This window comes from Equus quagga, chromosome 12, assembly GCF_021613505.1.
Source record: "Equus quagga isolate Etosha38 chromosome 12, UCLA_HA_Equagga_1.0, whole genome shotgun sequence".
Taxonomy (NCBI): Eukaryota; Metazoa; Chordata; class Mammalia; order Perissodactyla; family Equidae; genus Equus; species Equus quagga.
The window spans coordinates 89,561,649-89,581,483 of NC_060278.1; the positions used below are offsets into that span (position 1 = coordinate 89,561,649).

At 44.6% G+C, this 19,835-nt stretch overlaps 2 protein-coding genes across 3 annotated transcripts in view; one reads left to right on the forward strand and one right to left on the reverse strand.

The window, feature by feature from the left end:
• Positions 1–3,323, reverse strand: part of MROH8 (maestro heat like repeat family member 8) — a 51,724-nt gene extending 48,401 nt beyond the window's left edge. The window contains exon 1 of the mRNA XM_046679039.1: positions 3,037–3,323. Coding sequence (XP_046534995.1) covers positions 3,037–3,323 — 287 coding nt within the window. The remainder of the gene's footprint in view (positions 1–3,036) is intronic.
• RPN2 (ribophorin II) overlaps positions 3,052–19,835 on the forward strand; it is a 54,851-nt gene continuing 38,067 nt past the window's right edge. For both annotated transcript variants that reach the window (XM_046679037.1, XM_046679038.1), the window contains exons 1-4: positions 3,052–3,183; positions 6,712–6,905; positions 18,854–18,949; positions 19,500–19,675. In XM_046679037.1, coding sequence (XP_046534993.1) covers positions 3,171–3,183; positions 6,712–6,905; positions 18,854–18,949; positions 19,500–19,675 — 479 coding nt within the window. In that variant the 5' untranslated portion in view covers positions 3,052–3,170. The remainder of the gene's footprint in view (positions 3,184–6,711; positions 6,906–18,853; positions 18,950–19,499; positions 19,676–19,835) is intronic.

The window sequence follows — 19,835 nt, forward strand, 5'->3', positions numbered from 1 at the left end:
CTAAGTGTAGTTCATAAGTGAATGCTGGTCGATATTTTCATTTACATTAACGAGTAACATGTTAATTGAAACTTCAGATTGACTTCTTTTTCTTCTTCTTTTTTTTTGCTGAGGAAGATCTGCCCTGAGCTAACATCTGTGCCAATCTTCCTCTACTTTGTATATGGGTTGTTGACACAGCATGGCTGACAAGTGGTGTAGGTCTGTGCCTGGGATCTGAACCTGAGCACCCAGGCCACCAAAGTGGAATGTGCCGAACATAACCACCAGGCCATGGGGACAGGCCCAGAAGTGACTTCTTTTCTGAACTGGATAATAGTTTTCAAACAGTAAAAGAATATTTCCTCAAGTTTTGGTGCCATTCACAATGTAAAGTCTACAGATATGACATATTTTTTTCCAACTGTTAATTTTTTAAATAGAAAAATGCAATATAAAAATACTACTTTGTTAAGATATACAACACATACATTATACCACTTTGGAAAACCCAGCTTACTTCAGAAAGCAAATAACACCATCTGGACTGGTATATGTTACCTGGCTTTGTTCACTGTTACAAATTCTATTCTGGAATTAAAAGATACAATATAAATAAAAGTAGTGACTCTGAATCAAAGTAAAATTATTTTAAGAATTGTTAATAAATTCCTACACTACTGAATACGCTGTATTTTCCCATAAGTTCTTAGTTTGCAAACACTCTAAGTAACAGAATAGGTCTGGAGCATTTCATATTTATATATGGACTACAGAAGTCAAAAAGAATGTGGTGTTCTCCCAGAACTTCGAACTACTCAAACACAGCGTTGATCTCCTGTCCTATTTAGAGGTGTTTATATTCAGCTCTGCCACCGCAAGAGAAAGAATGAATTGGCAGGGAAATGCCAACAGTGTGATATTGCACATTTCTTCCCCAAAGACGGTTTTTAATTGATCCCCAACCAGTGCAGACATGGCCTAAATCACTCAGGTCACCTGACTTGACTGAAAAGGAATCTCCCGTTGTGGATCCTGACACTGGGAAGCGGGTGCTCGGCTCACACATTCAGCAGGGGGATCTGCCAGACCATGAGGGAGGAGGCCAGCTCCTCGGGTGCTGCTGCCTGGTCTTCTTGCTCACCCGCCAGTGGCCCTGGACTCCACATGCCACCAGCAAGGAGCTGGCTCTCACCTTCCTGGCAGGCCACCCTCTAGTCAGCTAGATGCTGGAGTGCCGCAGGAGGTCACAGATGATGCTCTCTTCAAATCTGGGCTCCAGGGAGCTGGAGCCATGGGGTAGCGTCAAGGACCTGGATGATGATGAGAAATCACTTCTGTGAGTCATGGAGCCCAGTGAACTCCCCAGCCAAAGGGAGTCAGGGCTACTCTGACTCAGGCCGGGCCCTGCCTCCTTGCTGGGGAGTGCATCCTTCTGGTCTTCATCCTGGGCTTGTCCTTATCCGTCTTCAGGGTGGCCACGGCCATGACCAGGAACTTGACAGACCCATTATGCCTGTGGAAGGAGCCTCTTCCAGACAGGACACACTTTTAAGTTTAATCTCTATTAACATTTTCTCAATCATTAAGTTTAGACAATAACAAAGCAATAAATCAATCTCTGGTTTGTAGCATTTGCTGATTCTATGGTGCAAATATTCTCACGGTGGCCAAAATCAAGCTACCAATGCTACTTTGGGAAGAGATGTGCAGTAGCACACCATCATATCATATTTCCACCATACAGATACCATAAATATAAGCAAGCAGAAAAGTATGGACAATGTAAAACGTGGTAAAATAATTAGGAAATGATGAGTTTAGTTTTCACTATACTTGATTGTAAGTTTGCATAATTTAATTTTTCTAAGTAGCTGTATTTAACAACCAATTTGCAAAATTCCGGATAAATTTAACAACTGACTCTCGCAAGCCAGTGTGAGATGGCTCCAGCACACCACTGGTTGTCTTACTATTGAGTTTGAAGAGCTCTTTATATATTGTAGATCAGCGTTGTACAACAGACCTTTCTGTGATAGTGAAAATGTTCTATAATTTGGTGCTGTCCAACATGATATCCACTAGCCACATGTGGCTACTGAGCACTTGAAATGTGACTAGTACAATTGAGGAACTCCATCTTTAATTTTAATTAATTTAAATTCAATTTTAAATATCCACATATAGCTAGTATCTATCATATTGAACAACACAGTACCAGACATAGAAAGACCTGACTCTCCCCTATTTGGGATAATAATATCTGGGACACTACTAATAACAGTAAGAGTTACCATATTGTGCATAGTTTATATGTTCATAAGAGTTAAAGGCACAGATTACGGAGTCAGACTGCATGGGTTCAAATCTTTGTTTCTTTCTCCATAAAATGGGAGTAACAACAGTACACAGCTCACAGAACGGTGATAAGGGGTAAATAGTGTATGCAGAGCGCTTAGGGCACTGTCGGGCTATCCTGTAAACGCTCAATAATTGGAGTTAGTTGTTACTGAGTTCTTAGATGAGTCGCCTCCATTTTTGAGCCTGTTACTTCGTCTGTAAAATGGGCCAACATACTCCTTAAGGAGTTTGTGAGAAGTCACTGAGTCCACGTAAGTATTTTGCAAATCAGGTAACACATCACTCATAGGTCAGCTACGAACAACTGAAAATCTCTGGAGGAAACTGTCATAATTTTCTAAAGAAAAAAAAAAAAAACCCTCGAATATTCCTCGTCCTTCCCCACCAGTCCCTTCCCATTCCTTTAAAATTGGCCGGGCTGCGGAGAGACGACTGAGTGACAGTGCGGGCGGCCAATCAACGCGATCGGCCAATCAGCGGCGGCCCCGTCTCGGGCCCACCCCCGAAGCCTCGTCCAATCGCGTCCCGGGGACGCCCGGAGCAGACCGTTGCGAGGCGGTCGGTTCCAAGTGGGGCCAGGACGCGGGGGGGACAGCGGGCCGGTACGCGAGGAGTGGGGCCCTTCGCCCGCGGGGACTGGAGTTCCGGCCGCGGCTGCTGGGAGCGGCCCGGGCTAGCGGGACGGCGGGGACTGACCTGTGCCTGGAGCCCATCCTGGCACGCGGAGCCTGCCGCGGGCTCCTGGCGTCCCCTCCGGCGCGGTCTTGGAGCCACTTTTCCGAGCGGAAGTCAGCCTGCGGCTCGGGCTCTGGTGGGACCTGCTCGGAGGAATGGCGCCGCCGGGTGAGGCGCTGCGCATAGCTAAACGACTGGGCTCTGCGGCCGGCGCGCCTTGGCGAGTGGGCCGTCGCCAGCGGGAGGCTAGTGCTCGCCCCTCGGGAGCCGGCCGGGCGGGGTCCCCTTCCCCTCCGGGGCAGGGGCATGGGCTCGGGCTCTTTTGGGGCCGAGGGTCTGACGGAGGGCCGGCGAGCGGGTGGGACTGCCGGCAACCCGGGGAGGGGGTGGGGGTGAGTGCGGCGCGGAGCTACGGGTGCCCCCGAGGCCCAGCTGGGGGACCGCGGCCGCCGTAACCTCAGGTCCGGCTTCGCTCATTCATTTGATTCGCGCGAGCTCCTGGGCCAGGCCCCCTAAGAGTGAGCTTTTGGCCAAATCGTCCTTCTTGGGGCCATAGTTTTCTCTTTAGTAAAAAGGGGCAAGAAAACCACTTATCTCCGTCTGGGAACTTAGAGCATAATTTCCGAAGGTAGAAATTTCTCCGGGTGCAAACTTGCAGACCGCCACGTAGTCGTTGTGTGACCCAGAGCAAGTTCCTTAACTCCTCTGCAGCTCGGTTTCTCGTTTGTAAAGTAGATTAGTCACATTATCTGTCTCCTGAGTTGCTGTGAGTATTGAATGAGACGATCTCCGTGCATAGCTTAGCACAGCGCGTGGCACTAAGTAAGCGCTCAATAAAGTTGACTGCGTTGCTAGTTACCGAGCGGGCTCTGCAGGATGGAATCTCGTGTAGTTTCACCACGACTTGGTAAATGTGTACTCTTGTTACTTCCGTTGGACAAAGATGGAATCCCAGAGAAGGAAAGTAACTTGCCCAAGATACCAATGAATAATCAATGGGTCAGTCCTCTATTATTTGATAAGTTGAGGACAATAGAGTGATTAGAAACAAACTTGGCATTCAGACTGCCTGCAGTTTGATTCTCAGCTAGTTATGTGTCTTAGGGCAGATAGCTACTTCTGAGCCTCAACCTCTGAGTCTGTAAACTGCACTCACTTGGATGTTGTGAGGATTTGATGACTGAATGCATGCAAAGTTCTTAGCATAGTATGCGCATACCCCACACATGTTAAGTGCCCAAATTTTAGCTAAAAAAGTTACTGTTATCTTTCACATGAGGTGGGAAGATTAGGATTCTGACACAAATGCTGTGGTAGGGGAATTTGCAGTTTAGCTGGGAAGATGCTAGTCATAATCATTCACTAGATCTTAATAGATTGAATACATGTACACAAGGCACTGGGGATTCAGCATTAGTGTCTTGACTCCTCTTTCTCTTGCATCCTTCTCTCCATTGGCAGTCCTGCCTTTAACTTTGAATTCTAGCCAGACTCCAACCACTTCTGACCACTGCCACTGCTGTCACCCTGGCTCAGACCACTGTCATCTTTTTACTTGGATTATGGCAGTAGTCTCCTAACTCGTGTCCCATGTTAGGTCGTTGCTCCTGCATAGTCTCAACACAGTGTTGTTTATTCTCAATGCAATGATCCTGTTAGAATGTAAATCAAATCGCTCCTCTGCTCAAAACTGCCCAGTGGCTCCCATCTTGCTCAGTAAAACTCAGAGTCCCTCTAATGACTTATAAGGACCTCTAGATTTGGCCTCTACTACCTCTGTCACCTTGTCCCTTCACCTCGTCTCACCCCTTGCTTACTCCACTCTAGCCATACTTTCCTCCTTGATAATGAAAAAAACCCACTATCTCCACTCCTGATTCAGAGTCTTTGTACTGACTTTTTTCCTTGGGGTAGTTTCTCCCCCAGTATCTTCATGACTTGCTGTTTCTTTTCCTTTGGTCTATACAGAATATCTTTATTTCTTAGTTACGCCTTTACAGGCTACCATATTTAAAATTATAGCTCTTCCCAGTTCTCTCTTCTGTGCTTTATTTTTCTCCATTGCACTTTTCACCTTTTAACGTGATAAATAGTTTCTTATTATTTTGTGTGATATCTTTCTTTTTCCACTAGAATGTAAGCTTCATGAGGTTGGAGGTTTTTGTTCTGTTCCTTTTGTATCTGCAACACCAAAAATAGTGCTTGGTACATAGTAGGTGTTTAGTACATACTTGATGAATGAATATTCCACATTGTGGTTCTCTTTCTAGTTTTTTTAAAAAAGCTTTCACATTCTTTAGATTATTTAACACACGTAAGAACTTAAATAGAACTAATGTTCGTGCCCCTAACGTAGGCATCCCTTTTATAACATTCTCCGAAATACAGTGGCCTGATCTCTACAGTTAGACGTGGGTCTGAGTCCGGGATTGGCTGTGCACAAGCTACTCTGGCCTCAGTTTTCTTATTTGTAAAAGGGATATAATGCTTTTCTTAAGGGGTTCTGGTTCAAACTAAATTTGACCCCATGGGCAAAGGATTTAGGACCATTGATGTTAGTCTTGTGATAACTGTTACATGAATGGCAGACGCAATTCATATAGCAGTCCAGTCAAAGTGTTCTTGTTTTTTAGTGAAAAGTAGGAATATACCACTCCTATAACTTCTTTCTGTTCCCTGGGGCATAATAGATGAAGACTTTTTTTTTTCCATTTATTTAGCAAATATTAATTCAGTACAGCTTTGTGGCAGGCAGTGTGCAAGACTTGGAAATACTGGGATGAACAAGAGAAACAGTCTCTGTCCTCACGGAGCTGAGAGTTTAGCAGACGAATCAGACATTACACTATTACTTATAGTTGTGAAAAACACTGCTTAGGAGAAGTTCAGGTTGCTCTGAGTAGATATAGCAACAACAGCGACAACAGCAAGGTAACAGAAGTAGTAGCTAACATTTAGATAGCATTTGTTAAATGCCAGTCACTATTCTAAGCTCTTTCTATATTAACTTCATGTAATGCCGTTAACAACGCTAAGGTAGGTACTATTATGACCCTGCTTTACACTTCAGGGAACTGAGGCACAGGCTGGCCACATTCCAACTGCCACGGCCACATTTCTAGTAAATGGCAGACTAGGATTTAAACTTGGCCCCAGAGGCCATGTTCTTCCCCACTTTATGGTACTGGGGACCTAATCCAAGGGACAGCTGTTGGGGGCTTCTTCAGGAAGAGGTACTTGAACTGAAATCTGGAAGTAAAAATTAAGCAAAGTTGAAGTAGGGGAGAGCGTGAAGAAGTGCTGGGTAGGAAAGAGCATGACTCCTTAGAGGAGCAGAGAGGAGGCCAGAGAGCCACAGATGGAGGGAAGAGAGCCAGCTGAGAGGCAGGCAAGGCCGTGGTGAGGAGTCAGGATCGGATCTGTCCTGAGATGTGTGGGAGTTACGAATGTGCCTGAGAGGGGAGGGGAATGATGAGACCTGTGCTTTAGATGCGTGTGGGCTGCTGGCAGGACTGTCCTTCCGATAGTTGGAGACTGCCCACCCCTTCCGCAAGGCTTCTCTCCAGGGTACCCCTCCCAGTTCCCTCACCCTTCCTCGCGTGATTCGGTTCCCAGACCTTGGTGCGTGTTGTCATTGGAACTGTTAGAGAACTTTGGAGTAGTGTGGAGCATATTTAATAGTCATTTCCCCCCAAGGTTCAAGCACTGTCTTCCTGTCGGCCCTGACAATCATAGCCAGCGCCCAGGCTCTCACGCCCACTCACTACCTCACCAAGCACGACGTGGAGAGACTGAAAGCCTCGCTGGACCGCCCTTTCACGAGCTTGGAATCTGCTTTCTACTCCATCGTGGGACTCAGCAGCCTCGGTGCCCAGGTGCCAGATGTCAAGGTAAGGCCACTTTTGTCTTGCTGGCCTCATGCCTTCACTGTGTTCCTTTTGTGTACGTGAAAACTAACTCTTGCTCATTTGAGGATAGCCAAGGCCAAGCCAGTATAATAGATATTTATACCAATCTGACAGATCCTTTTTTTTTTTAAAGATTTTATTTTTTTCCTTTTTCTCCCCAAAGCCCCCTGGTACATAGTTGTATATTCTTCATTGTGGGTCCTTTTAGTTGTGGCATGTGGGACACTGCCTCAGCGTGGTTTGATGAGCAGTGCCATGTCCACGCCCAGGATTCGAACCAATGAAACACTGGGCCACCTGCAGTGGAGCGTGTGAACTTAACCACCCGGCCGCGGGGCCAGCCCCGACAGATCCTTTTTATTTGAATGCCTAATGTATGTTTAGGACCATGCCAGATAATAGACTATAAAGAAGAGCAAGTCACAGATCCTCTAGAAACTTTTACTGTTTATATTATTAATGATAGTTGTGAAAAATTCTGAGTGAGACTGTACAATACCACATATACTTGTTAAGTGCCCTCTGCGTGCGGCTAATAAATAATGAAGGAATTCAAGATGAGGAGCATCCAAATTTACTAAACAGTGGCCGTCACAGCATCAGGCAGTTTTGGTATACTCTTTGGGCCTTTGATGAGGAAAATGCATCATGACTAAAACCTCTTCTGGATTTAGGAACAGTCTTAAGTGAATTTACATTTTATTTATTATAGTAGTATGGACAGCTAGAGTAAGAAATTAGGCCCAGGTTTCTCATATAAGCCTTGTGTACTAGTTTTCTATGGCTGCATAACACATTACCATAAACTTAGTGATTTAAAACAGCACTCATTTATTAGCTGATTGTTCTGTAGGTCAGAAGTCCAGGCAGGCTTGGCTTGTGTCTGGTCTCTGCTTAGTGTCTCATAAGGTCAAAATAAACATGTCGGCCAGGCTGGGCTCTTGTCTGGAGCTTCTGGGAAAGAATCTGCTTCAAGCTCCTTCAGGTTGTTGGCAGAATCCAGTTTCTTGTGGTTGTAAGTGTGAAGTCCCCATTTTTTTGCTGGTTGTCAGCCAGGGGCTGTTCTCTGCTCCTCAAGGCCACGCTCATTTCTTCTCATGTGGCCCCCTCCCCGCTTTAAATCAGTAATGGCATAATGAGTCTCTCTGATCTCTGCTACCAGCCAGAGAAAGCTCTCCGCTGTTGGAGGGCTTACCTGTGCGGGTCAGTCTTACCGGGATAATCTCCAAATTTTAAGGTCAGCTGACTTGGAGCTTTAATTAAACCTCCAAGATCCGTTCATAGTGGTTCCTAGATTAGTGGATGGACAAATAAATAATCAATGAATGGAAATCTAAAGATGGCACCTTTAGAATTCTGCCCACCCTTTCTTGTATTAGCATAGAAATAAACCCAAATCTGAGTGGTTTATGACAGAAGCTTATTTTGTGCTTGTGTTATATGGCCATCATGGGTCACCTGGGGCTTTGCTCCATATTCCTTCGGTCCAGGGTTTCACCTCTTGGAGCAGTCTCTTTCTGGAGTGTGTCCCAATGAAAGCATGGCTCTTAAAACTTCTGCTCAGAAGAGATAAGTGTCGCTTCTTTTTATCTTTCTCATTTTGTTGCCTAAAGCAAGTCACTTGGCCATACCTGAGTTCAACAGGTTAGGGAAGTGTAATCCCCCTTCAGAGAAGAACAGTGTATTTTAGAGAATGGTAACTCCTGCAACTAGCCACCTGAGTCCCTTTGTCTCAGGGCTGTCCTGTGATCCTCCCTGCTTCTGATCTCAGAGCTCCTGCCCCTTGCTTCTTTCAAGGCTAAACGTTTTCTCATGAGAGCAGAATGCACCCTGACCCACTGGAGTGACAGTTTAGCTCACTAAACTGATGAGCTCTTTATTCGTTGAGCAGTTGTTCACTGAGCACCTATGCTGGGCCCTGGGCTTGCGGTGGTGAACCAGTCGTGAGCACTGCCTTCAGAGAGCTTACACTGTAGTGGAAATTAAAAGAGTAACAACTCTTTTGTTTTGGCCTTTCATTAGGAAGTTTTCAAACATTCACAAAAGTGGTGAGAACATATTACGAGGCTCCTTGTATCCTTTGCCAGCTTGAACAGTTACTCACATTTTGCCATTTTTATTACATTTACTTTCCCTCTGCTTATTTATTTTATTTTTTGCTAGAGTGTTTTAAAGCAAATACCAGACGTATCATTTTACTTGTATCTCTCGTGGGAATTTTTTTAACATAATGACAATCCTTTTATTTCACCTAGCAAGATTAACAATTCTTTAATGTCACTTAATTCTCAGTCTATGTTCATTTATCTCGACTTACTGCAAAAATGTTTTGTTGGTTAGTTGATTAGTTGGTTTGAATCAGGGTCGAAACAGGGTCCACACATTGAATTTGTTGATCTCTCTCAAGACCCTTTTCATCTGTAACAGTTCACATCCCCCCATACCTTTTATTTATAGAACAAGCCAGGTCACTTGATGTGGAGAATTTTCTGCATTCTGCCTTTGATTGATTGCATGCTCATGCTGTTTTTGAACATATTTCCCTATCTCTTGTATTCTTGTAAACTGATAGTTAGCTCTTGAGGCTTAATTATATTCAGGGTCAGTTTTCTTGGCAGAAATGTTCCGTAGGTGGTGGTGCTGTGTACTTCCTATTGATGGATGTGCAATAGCTGGTTGTTTCACTCTTAGTTATGACAAAGTTGGATCAGCGAATTCAGGTGTTGTCAGACTAATCTATCTCTTGTGAACAGTATATGGTAGAGGCTTGTTTTTTTTTTTAAGATTTTATTTTTTCTTTTTCTCCCCAAAGCCCCCGGTACATAATTGTGTATTTCAGTTGTGGGTCCTTCTAGCTGTGGCATGTAGGATGCGGCCTCAGCATGGCCTGATGAGCAGTGCAGTGTCCACGCCCAGGATTTCAACTGCTGAAACCTTAGGCCGCTGAAGCAGAGTGCACAAATGTAACCACTCGGCCTCGGGGCCAGCCCCTTGTTTTTTCAATCTAATCTGACAATCTCTATCTTTTAATTGGGGAATTTAGTCCATTTATATTTACTGTAACTATACTGTAGGTTTAAGTGTACCATCTTGTTATTTGTTTTCTGTTTGTTTATCTGTGTTTTCCTCCTCCTTTCCTGTCTTAGATTGAATACATTTTTAATATTCCATTTCATCTCTTCTATTGGCTTTTTAGCTGTACTTATTTTTTTAGTGGTTGCTCTAGAGATTGTAATGTGCATTTTAACTTCTCACAGTATACTTTGAATTATTATTTTGCCATGTCGTGAGTAATGAAAGGACCTTATAACAATATATTTCTATTTAAACTCCCATCATTTGTGTGTTGTCGTCATACTTTTTAATTTCTTTCAAGGGTCACAGCCTTGTGTTGTCTCTTGTCCAGTGTCTCAACTTCAACTGTTTTGTTCAGTTTTATAGTTACTTATGGCAGGAGGATAAGTTTAGTACCTTTAATTCTGTCATGGCGAGAACTGGTAGTCCCAGTTGATGTCTTACAATCCATTGAAGTTGTTATTCTTTTAAATGCTCAAAGTGTCCCATTTTTGCCCGTGGGCCAAAATGTCTCTCTGTGTGTATTTTTTGTTTTTCTTTTTCTTTTTTTCTTGGTGGGGAAGATTGGCCCTGAGCTGAACTAACATCTCTTGCCAATTTTCCTCTTTTTTTTCCTTTTTTCTTTTTTTTTTTCTCCCCGAAGCCCCAGCGCATAGTTGTATATCCTAGTGGCAGGTCATTCTAGTGCTTCTATGTGGGATGCTGCCACAGCATGGCTTGATGAGTGGTGTGTAGGTCTGCACCCAGATCTGAACCAGTGAACCCTGGGCTGCCAAAGTGGAGTGTGTGAACCCAGCCACTATGTCATGGGGCTGACCCCTCTGTGTTTGTTTTTTGTTTGTTTGTTTTTATATGATCCAATAGTCTGAGAATTTCTGATGTCTGAGCCTTAGCCTTTATATTTCCTGCCCCAGACAGGAATCGGTAATTGCTATTATTTATTGAATGCCTCATATGTGTCAGATACATTGGATCTGTTGTCTTGAGTTAATTGTCTATGGTTAGAAATATTACCCTACAGTAGAGGAAATAGAAGCTCAGAGAGGTTAAGAAAATTGCCCAGTGTCTGCCAACTGTTGTCTTAATACCATTTGGCAGAGAGGTTGATAAACTATGGCCTCCAAGGCCAAATCCAGCTTGAAGCCTGTTTTTGTAAATAAAGTTTTATTGGAACACAGCCATGCCCATTCATTTAATGTTGTCTGTGTCTGCTTTTGCACTTTAACAGTAGAATTGAGTGGTTACTAAAGAGACTGTCTGGCCCAAAAAACCTAAAATATTTACTCTTTGCGCCTTAACAGAAAGTTTGCTAATCCCTGCTATATGAGACCCACGCTTACTTAGATTTCTTCCTGACAGCTTTCTCTTGTTCCTGCTCAGTGTTTCTTTCCTGTGTGTGACTGTATTAAGGAAAGACTTTCCTCATGATCACAACGTTGTAGCCCTCTGGGTGAATGCACCTCCTAATAAAATTAGTTTTGCTCAAAATAAAGAATATAGGCATCACAGTCAGTTAGCCCAAGTTCTGGCTTCACCTCTGTAAAATGGGAGTTATGATGCCTTCCTCAGTGGATCTTTGTAAAGATAAAGTGAAATCATGTTATGCTTGGTAAGTGACTGGCCGCAAAAGGTCATTCGAATGGTAGCTCTTATTATTATTAATATTTAAAAAGTTTTGCTTCTATTTATAACTTATTCAGGCAAGCTCAGATGATTCCTGGTGCAGGTGCTGTGGTGTCCAGAAGGCCCGTGGTGTCCATAGAGGGCCTGGCGGGGAGAGAGAACAAATTGGAGACGAAGAGTGGAGCAATCTTGACTAGTGGAGGTTTTGTGTTGTAAAGTGTAGGAGATAAAATTGGAATATTACGTTAGCGTTAAATTTTGGCAGATTTGAGTGCAGGATGAGAGGTGTCTTCCGATCATTTCCAACCTTGTGTGGAACCGCAGGATTCAGTCTAGGGGGTGGATTGTGGAGTGGGAGGCACTCTCGCTGTAACCGAAGTGTTACCCTTTTATCTGTCTCACCGTGTGGAGTTCCATGTGGGTATAGGTTGAACACATACTCCTAAAGCTGTTCTCTGCTGATGTCCTGAGTTTGAGGGGACATTGGTCAGGGTTGAAGACATAGGCTGAAACCATCCAATGTGCAGTGTGATTTGGAGTAATTGCATGACTAGGCAGCTGTGGCTTTATGTTTCTTTGTTTTTTTTTTTTTTGAGGAAGATTAGCCCTGAGCTAACATCTGCTGCCAATCCTCCTCTTTTCGCTGAGGAAGACTAGCCCTGAGCTAACATCCATGCCCATCTTCCTCTACTTTATACATGGGACGCCTACCACAGCATGGCTTTTGCCAAGTGGTGCCATGTCCTCACCCGGGATCTGAACTGGCGAACCCCGGGCCAGGCTGCCGAGAAGCGGAACATGCAAACTTAACTGCTGTGCCAGTGGGCCGGCCCCTGTGGCTTTATGTTTCTAATGCAGACATTGAAGTCACACTACTTGGCTTCCAGATCTTGACTTCACACCTGAGTGTCCTGTGCAGCTTCTTGAACCTTTCAGCATCTTTGTTTTCTCATCTGTGAGGTGGAGATAATCATAGTACTCAGCTCATGGGTGATGTACATAGGGTAGTTAGCATGGTGATGGCGTGTGGTGAGTATGTAAACTGTTAGCTCTTAGTAGTAGTACTGTTATATAAAGTAGTGGTTAATGTACACTGGTTGACATTTTATTTTTTTCTCAAACTGTCATTCCCATTTCTTAATGCCTAACGAACAGAAAGTATTCAACAAATATTTGTTGAATGAAGGAACTGTAAAGTTTAGCTTAATAAGAATGGAAGCTCTCTAAATGTGCCTCCTAATCAGAAGATAAATGGGTTAATCACATACTTCATTCTCGTAATTGCTTATGAAATGTGCTGTGGTGGTTATGCGGCATGTGCTTTATAAGTGATGGAAGGAAGGGAGGTGTGGGGATGGTGCAGAGCAGTTGAGTTTCCTTGTTAGGTGTGCGCTTTAGATCAGCCCTCGAGAGAAGGTCTCTGACTGCTGCTTCCGTGTGGTGCTGTGGGCCCTGCTCGCCTGTCGTTGCTGTCAGCTGAGGAAAGCTCCCCCAGCCCTGCTGGGTGCTCTCAGCTGGTTGCTCTCACAGATTGACCGTTGGGGGGGATTTTGGTTATTTTGTGACGGGATTTTAGCAGCAAAACTGGGAGAAATGGGGTTTAATGAGAATATGAGAGTAGAAAGCAGCTCTGGGACCAACACAGTGGGGAGTTGGTTTTAGGTGTTATGAAGAGTGAACATCTTTCATTTTGATAGTCAGGTACTGTATGTGTATGTTTAAAAAGCACGAGAATGATGATTTTATAGATATTATTGCCTAGCTTTATAAAAGACTTAAGAACAATGGGGGTTGTTTTGTATTCATTTTCATGAAAATATTAAGTAAATGGGATCCATACTCTGGCAGAAATTGTCATGGTAGTATTCAAATGACAGAAGTCAGGAAACATTAGACAGTGTTCATGGTTGTCAGTCAATTGAGCACTTTCCCTGTCTGTAAACTGGGGATAATAAGATCTACCTTCCTGGGTTGTTGGGAGCATTAAATGAGATAATAAGTATATTTCTGGCCCATAGTGAATGCGTATAAAGGTAAGTATATCTGTTTGCGTTCAACGAGTACTGAGTGCCAGGAACTCAGCTAGTTGCTGGAGATGGCAGAGAATCAGATACTCCTTCAGGCGGTAATCATTTATGGAACATCTCTACGTGTCAGGCATTGTGCTAAGAGCGGAGAAGACAGCACAGCCCGTCACCTGTCCGAGAGACAGGTACCATGCTAGTGAGATCCCATGCTGAGTACAGACACATGTAGTATGTGGCTTTAAAGTACCATGGGAGTCCAGCAGAGGGAGCAGCTCACTCACCGTCTGCCGAGAAAACTTATATAAGCCCCAGACTTGTATAGGGGGAGTCGCCGTCTGTGCTGGCTGCTGCATGAATCCTTACCTCACTCAGCAGATATTTAGTGAGTTTCTGCCATGTACTAGGGATGGTGCTAGCACTGGGGATTTAGCGTTGAACAAAAAAGAGAGCCTCTGCCCTGTTAGAATGTATTCTCTGATAGTGGAGATAGGCATTAATTAACATGTAAGCAAAAATATACGTGAATATTTGTCACAATGTTAAGTTTTATGAAGGTGAGATACGTGGTGTTATAAATAGGGGACTTCAGCAGGTGTAAAATAGGGCCCTTTGACCTGGTCAGGGAAGGCTTTCCCAAGGAAATGTCTTTTCTTTTTTCTTTTTTGAGGAAGATTAGTCCTGAGCTAACTACTGCCAATCCTCGTCTTTTTGCTGGGAAAGACTGGCCCTGAGCTAACATGCATGCCCATCTTCCTCTACTTTATATGTGGGACGCCTACCACAGCATGGCTTGCCAAGCGGTGCCATCTCCACACCCCGGATCCGAACTGGTGAACCCCGGGCCACCGAAGTGGAGCATGTGCACTTAACCACTGCACCACCGGGCCGGCCCCCCACGGAAATTTCTGAACTTAAATCTAACTCTGTGTCCCCCTAAATTACAGCTTCTTGAGGGCAGGAACTTTTTTCATTCTATGTGTTGTGTACCTCCAGCGCCTAAAATAGCAGGGGATGTGTGGTAGGCACTCAGTAGCTGTTTATTAAGTGAGGGAAGGTATGAGTGATCCGAATTCTAAAGGGAAAGTAACGAGGAGATGGGGAAGGAAGGGACTTCAGGCAGAGGGAATAGCATGTGCAAAGGGCTGTGCTGGTAGGGAGCTGATTACATTTGAGAGACTGAAAGGAGGCCGTCTGTCGAACAGAGGGTGAGAGACAGAGGAAGAGGGGGCCAAGCCTCTGTGCCTTGGCAGCCCCGGGAATGATTTCACTCTTTCTCGAAAGAGCAGTTGATTTCAAGCAGCAAGGATCAGGATCCAGCTTTCATTTTGGAAAGATTTCTGTCCTGCTTTGTGGAGGACAAGCATCAGCAGGGAGACACAGGCCAAGACTGAATGAGAAAGGGTATGAAGGATAACACCCAGACTTCCAACTTTTGCTGCACGGATGGATGCTTGGGCTCTTTCATAAGATAGCAACACAGGAACAGAGTCAGGTTTGCGTGGGAAAGATCGTGAATTTGGTGTTAAACATGTTGAGCTTAAAATGTCTTTGAGTCGTGTAGGTGTCCACTGAGAAACGTTGGCTCGGGGTACAAATCTGAGAGTTACCTGCATAGAGATTCTGGATGAAGCCATGAGCATGAACGAGACAGCCTAGGGAGAGAGAGAGCACGGGAGAGAAGTGGGCCTGGGAGTTGAAAAACTCCAGGGTTGGCTGGTCAGGCAGAAGAGGGTGAAACTGAGGAGCAGCCTAGAGGCGGGACGAGATCCAGGGCAGTGCCGGGGAGCCCTGGAAATGAAGGGACGCGAATGTTTCAGCACGAGGAGGGGATCAGTTCTGTCCGTTGCTGAGGGAATGAGCACTGGGAAATGTCCTTCGGGTTTAACAGTTTGGAGGTCCCTGGTGGGAAGAGAGAGAAGGTAGCAGCTAGAGGGGAGAGAAAAGGATCGAGGGAAGTTTTATTTTAAAGTAAGTCTTGAGTTTCGTTAATTCATTGGGAGTTACCAGTTGAGAGGAAGAAGTTGAACTGATGGATGAATGGGCTTCCAGACGGAGAAAAAAACCTGTATGAAGCCTGGAGGCTTAAACATGCTTGTTTATTTGGGGAGCAGTGAGTGGGTTGTCTGGGGCAGCTGGAGCAGAGGTGTGGGGAGGTGTGGTGAGACACGCGCAAGAATAAAGTGGGCCTGGTACAAAGGACCTGGGATGGGGCTCTCACCAGGTGTGCCTCGATAGCTTGTTATGGTGACAAAGTCTGGCAAGGTTACAGAGTGTAGTCTGAGACGAGATAGGAGTAGCTGGGGGCAGTTAAGGGAGGAAATACAGGAGGAGAAAGGGCAGCCAAGGGAGAGATTGGCTGTCTTTTCTTGGTTCAGGGAGTTGTAGGGAAGAGTGGGTAGAGGAAAGCACTGATGTTCTCCACTCAGCAGGATGTTCAGATAACTGGAGGATTCACACAGGGCACACAGGAGATTGGAAGGGAGCGGATAGGGAGTGGACTTGGAGGGGGTGATTTTCAGCTGTCACTTGGGAAGATGAGCCTGGAACAGGGGAGGGCAGCTGGAATCAGATTTACAAATCCCCTGAAAGTGGCCAGCTGGAGCCTCAGCACTGGGTGGGCTTCCTGAGAGTCCAGAACATGTTTCATGAGGTCTTCCCCACTTCTGCTGCTCTTAAAACCATGCTGTCAGCATCGTGAGCTTGGAAGCCACTGACCACTGGTACCGTTTACCTTGCTTTGTCTGCACGAAGAATTCGAGTAGGCATGATGCTGGTTTTACTCTGGAACAGATCATTTGTAGTGGTCCCTTGAGGGACAGAGGTTGTATAGCTCAGACTCTGGAGCAGGCTGCCTGGGTTTGAATTCCGGCTTCTCCATTAAGAGCTGAGTGACCTTGGACCAATTACTTTTCCTCTCTAATGCCTCAGTTTTCTTGTCTGTACACTTAAGATAGTAAGAGGACCTAAGGCATGGTTCTGTACATTAGGTCCCCTTATTAAATGAGAAAGTCACATAAAGCTCTTAGAACAGCGCTTGACACGTTTTAAGTGCTCAAAAAGTGGTAGCAATGACCATAATCATTGTTTGGCCTTGTGTGCTGTTATTCCATTGTTAAAGCACCAGATGGCGACAAAGCACCTGTCTTAACCTTACATTCTACTGAAAGGACTCCTTGAAAGATTGTTTTCAGTCTTCAGATCCCTAATTTGTGAGATACTTGATGTCCGCCCAACTTCATGGGAGGAGAATAAGACTGGAGATTGAATTCAGTTATGTAATCGATTCAATCAATCATGCCTACGTAAAGACCCCCCAGTAAACACTCTGGACACTGGGGCTTGGTTGAGATTCCCCACAGGTGATACACATTGAAGGGCCTTCCTGAGGACATGAAAGCATCACCTTTGGAAACTCCCAGACATCACTCTGGGTTTCTTCTTTGGTTGATTCTGATTTGTATCATTTATATTTAAACTGTAAACTTAAGTATAGCACTTACTAAGTTATTTGAGTTGTTCTAGTAAGTTATCAAACCTAAAGTCATAGCAGGAACCCCCGAATTTGTAGCCACTTTGTCATAAGTGCAGGTGAAGTATTTTGTTTCTTTCCTTTCTCTCTGTGGTTTCTTTCAAACTTCTGGTTGAAGTTCATTTGTTTTGAGACTCTTATTTAAATTTTATTCATAAAATTAAAAAAAGTTTTTTGGTTGAAATAGCACATGCACACAGTAAAATATCAGATGACACAGAATAGTGAAAAGCAAAAATCCATCTCATGGTCCACCTTGTCCTACTCCCTGTTCTACTCCCCAGAAGCACCCAGTTTAACTGTTTTTATTACCATTCAATTTTGAATTTTGTGTTACATCAACCAAAATATTTAGTGATATAACTATTAAATAATATTCCTTGGATTTGTTGTAGTAGAAATAGCTTGGGTTTTATTATGGGCCTACTCTGTGCAGGCGCTGGGATGGGCGCCCATCAGTCTCTGCTCTCAGGCAAATAGTCACCGGGGAGGTAGTTGCAGTGTGGTAAGTGCTTTGGGGGAGCACTCAGGAGAGAGGGCACCTGGCTTATCTTGGAATGAACGTTAGTGAAGGCTTTCTGGAGGAGGTGACATCTGAGCAGAGATGATGAGAGGACCTGGTTTGGCAGACAAGCAGGACAAGGGAAAGATCCTCCCAGCAGGGGGAGTTGCAAGGTCAAAACCATAAATGGCGGGAGCATAGTGTCTGGGGAGTTGCAGTGGGCTGGAGGGTAGGATTTTGGAGTTGGGGGTGGGAGTGTGGTGATGAAGCTGGCACAGAGAGAGAGGGTGATTCAAGTGGGCATTTTATGCTGTATCAGAAACTATGGGTCTTATTCTGAGAATAATAGGGAGCCACCCAAGGGTTTTATTCGCAGAGTGAGAAGATCACTCTTGAAGCAGTATACGGAGTGGACTGCATGGCTTGAGACCAGTTAGGAGATGATTGTGACAATCTAGGTGAGAAATGGCGAGGACCTGAAATGAAGCAATGAGAGCAGCCAGAGGGCAGGGATTGAGTTTGAGAAACAAAGGGGAGAGGTGCGATCCGCTTGGAGGGTAAGGGAAAAGTCGAAAATGATTCCCCGGTATCAGCTGTAGGTAGTGGGTGCATGGTGATGCCGGGCGTGAGCTGGAAAGTCCAGGTAAAGAAATAGAAGGTTTCAAGCTTGTTTTAGATGTGTTGAACTTGACTTAGCTTTGGAGACATCTAAGTGGAGACCCCAGTACAATTAGAATCAGAGAAGACTCTCTTCCACTTACTAGCTTTGTCACCTTCATCAGGTTACTTGTAAACTCCAAGCTTCAGTTTCTTTTTCTGTTAAATGGGGTTGACAGCAGCTACCACAGGGTCCTTGTGTTCATTAAAAGGAAGAACATCACGAACACCCAGCATGGGTCGTGGCCCGAGCAGGGGATGAATGACAGTGGTTTCTTTCCGTCCTTTCTAAGGTTCAGAAGAACTGGAGTGCCTTCAGGTTTGTTGCTCCTTCTGTGAAGTCAGCAATTTTGGGGAATACAGTGTCCTATGGAAAATGCATAAAAAGTAAAGTCTTGTGTAGCTCATACTTTAAGTGATCATAGAGTGCTTAGACTTTTGTCATCTAAAAAACACGTATGCTTTTCTCAGTCACTGTGTGTATCACCACTTATCATTGACTTTTCCCCCTGTTTAGAAAGCATGTGCCTTTGTTAAAGCAAACCTCGATCCCAGCAACGTGGATTCCCTTTTCTATGCCGCCCAGTCCAGCCAGGCCCTCTCAGGGTGTGAGGTGAGTCCAGCTTCCTGCTTTTATATTTACTTTAAACTGTAAGGTGTATTTTTCAAGAGGGAAGGTCATGTCAGATTATTTTTTATCATTGAGAATCCATTAGTGTGGGTGGAAATTCCATTCTTGTGATTTTTTTTTTTTCTTAAGGAAGTTAATTTTTCCCCTGAGTTTTCACTTTTCATAGATTTTAAATAACTTTTTCCTATAGTTGCCTCTCTTCTGGGAAGCCTTGGTTCTTCTTTTCATTTCCCTTTAACATTTAAAAACGTTTACAGTAAAATAGGAATGTCCCTGCACCATTTTTCTGGAAATCCACTTTATTGAACGTAGGAGAACCATGTAAGTGGACAAGTGACTTGCCAGACTCTTTCCTAAAGTGCTAAAATTTTACAAACAATTAATTCTGGCGTCTGAGGAGTCGAGGGGGAATGGTTGTGTGCTAGGTGGGGGGGGTTTGCTTTGGCTGTTGCCCTGCGTGCCATCTTTGATGTGCCTGCTACACATTGTCAGCCCCTGTTCTAAAACTCTGTGTCTGCCAATCCTTTCTTAGATCTCTATTTCAAATGAGACCAAAGATCTGCTTTTGGCAGCTGTCAGTGAAGACTCATCTGTTACCCAGATCTACCACGCAGTTGCAGCCCTGAGTGGCTTTGGCCTTCCCTTGGCGTCCCAGGAGGCACTTGGTGCCCTTACCACTCGCCTCAGCAAGGAAGAGACTGTGCTGGCGTAAGTCGTCATCTTGAGCACCTCTCAGGCTTCATTTGTGTCGGGTGTTATCCTGAGAGGGTTCATTCTTGGTTCAGCAAATGTTTTCCGAACACCTAGTGTTTGCTAGGTGCTCTGTAGGCACTGCAGACGTAATATTGACCTAAGGGAGGTAAGGTCC